Source organism: Ictalurus punctatus, chromosome 14 (genome assembly GCF_001660625.3).
Source record: "Ictalurus punctatus breed USDA103 chromosome 14, Coco_2.0, whole genome shotgun sequence".
Taxonomy (NCBI): domain Eukaryota; kingdom Metazoa; phylum Chordata; class Actinopteri; order Siluriformes; family Ictaluridae; genus Ictalurus; species Ictalurus punctatus.
The window spans coordinates 25,697,586-25,705,085 of NC_030429.2; the positions used below are offsets into that span (position 1 = coordinate 25,697,586).

Consider the following 7,500-nt stretch of genomic DNA (forward strand, 5'->3'; position numbering starts at 1 on the left):
CTCAGAAACACGCCGGCGATCATTAAACCGGACAGCTGCTTACGCCGCGGATTTAAAGCTCACGGGACGCGGCAGGAAAGTTTTATGAAAAATACAAACCAAAACTTTTAGTATCTTGGTGCGTCGAGTGTGATTTACTCTGAGTGAAGAATAAACGGGTTTTGTGCATGAAGCTCCGTTTCACACAGCTGCACATCGTGCACATGGATCTGTACGAATCAGTGAAACTACTGCCACGAGGAAGGGAATAAAACACTTCAGTGTGTGCCGTTATCGGAAAATAATCCACGACAGGGTGGCGGTGATGTGTTACCACGGAGATCTCCAAGTTGTCACTTTACGAACTTTATTCGTAAATACGAAACTTTATTCATTCGTGCTTTTAAAAAAAAAAAAAGGAATCTGTTGTGGAACGTTCAGAAGTTCCGTCTGAAAAAACCTTCCCGCACTGGAGACTCCTTCCATAGATGTTAAGTGAATGTCTCCTCACAGAAAACATCATCACTGACACGTTCTTCGCTGTTAAATAACAATTCTTTCTTTTTTATTTCTTTTTTTTCTTTTTCTTTTTAAAAAAAAAAAATTTGAGATTAGATAACGCGTAAAGTTCACCGTGTCCCTACGAAGTCCCTACGAACGAGCTGTTGCTGTTGAGACGATGACCTGTTCGAGCGGGCGGTGCTATCATCAGAACCACTGTTATGGACAAATTCATCAGCACCTTCTGACCAATCAGAATCCAGAATTCAGCAGCGCTGTGGCATGAATGGAGTTGAAGTATAGGAAGACAGGAATAAAGAAATAAAAGGTGTCAGGAAACACAAGTTGTAAGGCATTGTGTGTGTGTGTGTGTGTGAGAGAGAGATTTTTCATCTAAGATAAATATTTTGTGAGATTATAATAAGCTAAAATGAGTGTGTTCTTATTGGCTAAAAGCAGTGGGCATCTTTACATTAAAACATTTTAAAGGTGCGGTCCGTGTTTTTTGTTTGTTTGTTTGTTTGTTTGTTTGTTTTCTCCCACACAGAACACGGTGTAATCATTTTCCTCATGTTTAAGTGGCTGGAAATACAGTTTTCACTCGGACGTAAAAACCCAGGCATTTCTGAGTAACTCTGTAAAAACAACAAAATAATGTGCACTAACATCCAACAAATCTGTCATTTCCTTTCCGTTCAGAAAGCATGCTGGATCACAATCTCTCTCTCTCTCTCTCTCTCTCTCGCTCTCTCTCTCTGAGCAGACTCTGGAGTGTGTGTTGTGTTTCCGGTACAGTGGCGGTCCGGGGCATGTGGACGGTTACTACAGAGAGCTCAGTCTGGGCATCAGAGTGGACGTGGAGCCCTCTGTGTTCTTCACCAGGGTCAACACGCTACCGGCTACCAGGTACACACACACACACACACACACACACACACACACGTCAGCTATCCAGAATCAGCATCCCTTAAAGTGATCAGCAGTAAACGTCAGTACTACACACATCATATTCAGTCAGCAGGCTACAGCACTGCTGTATACATACACACACACACAGACACACACACACACACACACATAACTACACAGCCGATAATATTTTATTTATAGATAAACAAACCGTCTCTTCTGTAGACAGCGGAGCTGAAACACATGGTGTGATTGATGGCTCTGCAGCGTCAGTGCTGATGAAGCTGAATCAAGTCAAATCAAGTGCTTTTTATTGTCATTTCAACCGTGTACAGCTGGTGCAGTGCAGAGACACGAGACAACACGCTGACCACGTGAGACGACACGGGACTGAACAAAAAGACCTAGACATTCCACATGAAGTGCACGCGCAAACAACACAGGACAGTACAGTACTACTAGAACTAAAACAAGACAGTACAGTGCTACTGAAACAGGACAGTACAGTGCTACTGAAACTAAAACAGGACAGTACAGTGCTACTGAAACTAAAACAGGACAGTACAGTGCTACTGAAACTAAAACAGGACAGTACAGTGCTACTGAAACTAAAACAGGACAGTACAGTGCTACTGAAACTAAAACAGGACAGTACAGTACTACTGAAACAGGACAGTACAGTACTACTGAAACAGGACAGTACAGTACTACTAGAACTAAAACAAGACAGGACAGTGCTACTGAAACAGGACAGTACAGTGCTACTGAAACTAAAACAAGACAGGACAGTGCTACTGAAACAGGACAGTACAGTACTACTAGAACTAAAACAAGACAGGACAGTGCTACTGAAACAGGACAGTACAGTACTACTAGAACTAAAACAAGACAGTACAGTACTACTGAAACTAAAACAGGACAGTACAGTGCTACTGAAACTAAAACAGGACAGTACAGTACTACTGAAACTAAAACAGGACAGTACAGTGCTACTGAAACAGGACAGTACAGTGCTACTGAAACTAAAACAGGACAGTACAGTACTACTGAAACAGGACAGTACAGTGCTACTGAAACAGGACAGTACAGTGCTACTGAAACAGGACAGTACAGTACTACTGAAACAGGACAGTACAGTGCTACTGAAACTAAAACAGGACAGTACAGTGCTACTGAAACAGGACAGTACAGTGCTACTGAAACAGGACAGTACAGTGCTACTGAAACTAAAACAGGACAGTACAGTGCTACTGAAACAGGACAGTACAGTGCTACTGAAACAGGACAGTACAGTGCTACTGAAACAGGACAGTACAGTGCTACTGAAACTAAAACAGGACAGTACAGTGCTACTGAAACTAAAACAGGACAGTACAGTGCTACTGAAACTAAAACAGGACAGTACAGTGCTACTGAAACTAAAACTGGACAGTACAGTACTACTAAAACAGGACAGGACAGTGCTACTGAAACAGGACAGTACAGTGCTACTGAAACAGGACAGTACAGTGCTACTGAAACTAAAACTGGACAGTACAGTACTACTAAAACAGGACAGTACAGTACTACTGAAACAGGACAGGACAGTACTACTGAAACAGGACAGTACAGTGCTACTGAAACAGGACAGTACAGTGCTACTGAAACTAAAACAAGACAGTACAGTGCTACTGAAACAGGACAGTACAGTGCTACTGAAACAGGACAGTACAGTGCTACTGAAACTAAAACAGGACAGTACAGTGCTACTGAAACTAAAACAGGACAGTACAGTGCTACTAAAACAGGACAGTACAGTGCTACTGAAACAGGACAGTACAGTGCTACTGAAACAGGACAGTACAGTACTACTGAAACAGGACAGTACAGTGCTACTGAAACAGGACAGTACAGTGCTACTGAAACAGGACAGTACAGTGCTACTGAAACAGGACAGTACAGTGCTACTGAAACTAAAACAGGACAGTACAGTGCTACTGAAACAGGACAGTACAGTGCTACTGAAACAGGACAGTACAGTGCTACTGAAACTAAAACAGGACAGTACAGTACTACTGAAACTAAAACAGGACAGTACAGTGCTACTGAAACTAAAACAAGACAGTACAGTGCTACTGAAACTAAAACAAGACAGTACAGTGCTACTGAAACAGGACAGTACAGTGCTACTGAAACAGGACAGTACAGTGCTACTGAAACAGGACAGTACAGTGCTACTGAAACTAAAACAGGACAGTACAGTGCTACTGAAACTAAAACAGGACAGTACAGTGCTACTGAAACTAAAACAAGACAGTACAGTGCTACTGAAACTAAAACAGGACAGTACAGTGCTACTGAAACAGGACAGTACAGTGCTACTGAAACAGGACAGTACAGTGCTACTGAAACAGGACAGTACAGTGCTACTGAAACTAAAACAGGACAGTACAGTGCTACTGAAACTAAAACAGGACAGTACAGTGCTACTGAAACTAAAACAGGACAGTACAGTGCTACTGAAACTAAAACTGGACAGTACAGTACTACTGAAACAGGACAGTACAGTGCTACTGAAACAGGACAGTACAGTGCTACTGAAACAGGACAGTACAGTGCTACTGAAACAGGACAGTACAGTGCTACTGAAACAGGACAGTACAGTGCTACTGAAACTAAACAGGACAGTACAGTGCTACTGAAACTAAAACAGGACAGTACAGTGCTACTGAAACTAAAACTGGACAGTACAGTACTACTAAAACAGGACAGGACAGTACTACTGAAACAGGACAGTACAGTGCTACTGAAACAGGACAGTACAGTGCTACTGAAACTAAAACAAGACAGTACAGTGCTACTGAAACAGGACAGTACAGTGCTACTGAAACAGGACAGTACAGTGCTACTGAAACTAAAACAGGACAGTACAGTGCTACTAAAACAGGACAGTACAGTGCTACTGAAACAGGACAGTACAGTACTACTGAAACAGGACAGTACAGTGCTACTGAAACTAAAACAGGACAGTACAGTGCTACTGAAACTAAAACAAGACAGTACAGTGCTACTGAAACTAAAACAAGACAGTACAGTGCTACTGAAACAGGACAGTACAGTGCTACTGAAACAGGACAGTACAGTGCTACTGAAACAGGACAGTACAGTGCTACTGAAACTAAAACAGGACAGTACAGTGCTACTGAAACTAAAACAAGACAGTACAGTGCTACTGAAACTAAAACAGGACAGTACAGTGCTACTGAAACTAAAACAGGACAGTACAGTGCTACTGAAACTAAAACAGGACAGTACAGTACTACTGAAACAGGACAGTACAGTACTACTGAAACAGGACAGTACAGTACTACTAGAACTAAAACAAGACAGGACAGTGCTACTGAAACAGGACAGTACAGTGCTACTGAAACTAAAACAGGACAGTACAGTGCTACTGAAACAAGACAGTACAGTGCTACTGAAACAGGACAGTACAGTGCTACTGAAACAGGACAGTACAGTGCTACTGAAACTAAAACAGGACAGTACAGTGCTACTGAAACAGGACAGTACAGTGCTACTGAAACAGGACAGTACAGTGCTACTGAAACAGGACAGTACAGTGCTACTGAAACTAAACAGGACAGTACAGTGCTACTGAAACTAAAACAGGACAGTACAGTGCTACTGAAACTAAAACAGGACAGTACAGTACTACTAAAACAGGACAGGACAGTACTACTGAAACAGGACAGTACAGTGCTACTGAAACAGGACAGTACAGTGCTACTGAAACTAAAACAAGACAGTACAGTGCTACTGAAACAGGACAGTACAGTGCTACTGAAACAGGACAGTACAGTGCTACTGAAACTAAAACAGGACAGTACAGTGCTACTGAAACTAAAACAGGACAGTACAGTGCTACTGAAAACAGGACAGTACAGTGCTACTGAAACAGGACAGTACAGTGCTACTGAAACAGGACAGTACAGTACTACTGAAACAGGACAGTACAGTGCTACTGAAACAGGACAGTACAGTGCTACTGAAACAGGACAGTACAGTGCTACTGAAACTAAAACAGGACAGTACAGTGCTACTGAAACAGGACAGTACAGTGCTACTGAAACAGGACAGTACAGTGCTACTGAAACTAAAACAGGACAGTACAGTACTACTGAAACTAAAACAGGACAGTACAGTGCTACTGAAACTAAAACAAGACAGTACAGTGCTACTGAAACTAAAACAAGGACAGTACAGTGCTACTGAAACAGGACAGTACAGTGCTACTGAAACAGGACAGTACAGTGCTACTGAAACAGGACAGTACAGTGCTACTGAAACTAAAACAGGACAGTACAGTGCTACTGAAACTAAAACAAGACAGTACAGTGCTACTGAAACTAAAACAGGACAGTACAGTGCTACTGAAACAGGACAGTACAGTGCTACTGAAACAGGACAGTACAGTGCTACTGAAACAGGACAGTACAGTGCTACTGAAACTAAAACAGGACAGTACAGTGCTACTGAAACTAAAACAGGACAGTACAGTGCTACTGAAACTAAAACAGGACAGTACAGTGCTACTGAAACTAAAACCTGGACAGTACAGTACTACTGAAACAGGACAGTACAGGTACTTACTGAATAACAGTGACAGTACAGTGCTACTGAAACAGGACAGTACAGTGCTACTGAAACAGGACAGTACAGTGCTACTGAAACTAAAACAGGACAGTACAGTGCTACTGAAACTCAAACAAGACAGTACAGTGCTACTGAAACTAAAACGGACAGTTACAGTGCTACTGAAACTTAAAACAGGACAGTACAGTGCTACTGAAACTAAAACAGGACAGTACAGTGCTACTGAAACTAAAACAGGACAGTACAGTGCTACTGAAACTAAAACAGGACAGTACAGTGCTACTGAAACTAAAACAGGACAGTACAGTGCTACTGAAACTAAACTGGACAGTACAGTGCTACTGAACTAAACAGGACAGTACAGTGCTACTGAAACAGGACAGTACAGTGCTACTGAAACAGGACAGTACAGTGCTACTGAAACAGGACAGTACAGTGCTACTGAAACTAAAACAGGACAGTACAGTGCTACTACTGAAACTAAAACAGGACAGTACAGTGCTACTGAAACTAAAACTGGACAGTACAGTACTACTAAAACAGGACAGGACAGTACTACTGAAACAGGACAGTACAGTGCTACTGAAACAGGACAGTACAGTGCTTACTGAAACTAAAACAAGACAGTACAGTGCTACTGAAACAGGACAGTACAGTGCTACTGAAACAGGACAGTACAGTGCTACTGAAACTAAAACAGGACAGTACAGTGCTACTGAAACTAAAACAGGGACAGTACAGTGCTACTGAAACAGGACAGTACAGTGCTACTGAAACAGGACAGTACAGTGCTACTGAACTAAAACAGGACAGTACAGTGCTACTGAACTAAAACAGGACAGTACAGTGCTACTGAAACAGGACAGTACAGTGCTACTGAAACAGGACAGTACAGTACTACTGAAACAGGACAGTACAGTGCTACTGAAACAGGACAGTACAGTGCTACTGAAACAGGACAGTACAGTGCTACTGAAACAGGACAGTACAGTGCTACTGAAACTAAAACAGGACAGTACAGTACTACTGAAACTAAAACAGGACAGTACAGTGCTACTGAAACTAAAACAGGACAGTACAGTGCTACTAAAACAGGACAGTACACTGCTACTAAAACAGGACAGTACAGTGCTACTGAAACAGGACAGTACAGTACTACTGAAACAGGACAGTATAGTGCTACTGAAACAGGACAGTACAGTGCTACTGAAACAGGACAGTACAGTGCTACTGAAACTAAAACAGGACAGTACAGTACTACTGAAACTAAAACAGGACAGTACAGTGCTACTGAAACTAAAACAAGACAGTACAGTGCTACTGAAACTAAAACAAGACAGTACAGTACTACTGAAACAGGACAGTACAGTGCTACTGAAACAGGACAGTACAGTGCTACTGAAACAGGACAGTACAGTGCTACTGAAACTAAAACAGGACAGTACAGTGCTACTGAAACTAAAACAAGACAGTACA

The 7,500-nt window shown here is 42.1% G+C and overlaps 1 protein-coding gene across 2 annotated transcripts in view; it reads left to right on the plus strand.

The window, feature by feature from the left end:
- trappc9 (trafficking protein particle complex subunit 9) overlaps positions 1-7,500 on the plus strand; it is a 246,251-nt gene that overhangs the window by 137,805 nt on the left and 100,946 nt on the right. For both annotated transcript variants that reach the window (XM_053685549.1, XM_053685550.1), the window contains one exon: positions 1,244-1,386. In XM_053685549.1, coding sequence (XP_053541524.1) covers positions 1,244-1,386 — 143 coding nt within the window. The remainder of the gene's footprint in view (positions 1-1,243; positions 1,387-7,500) is intronic.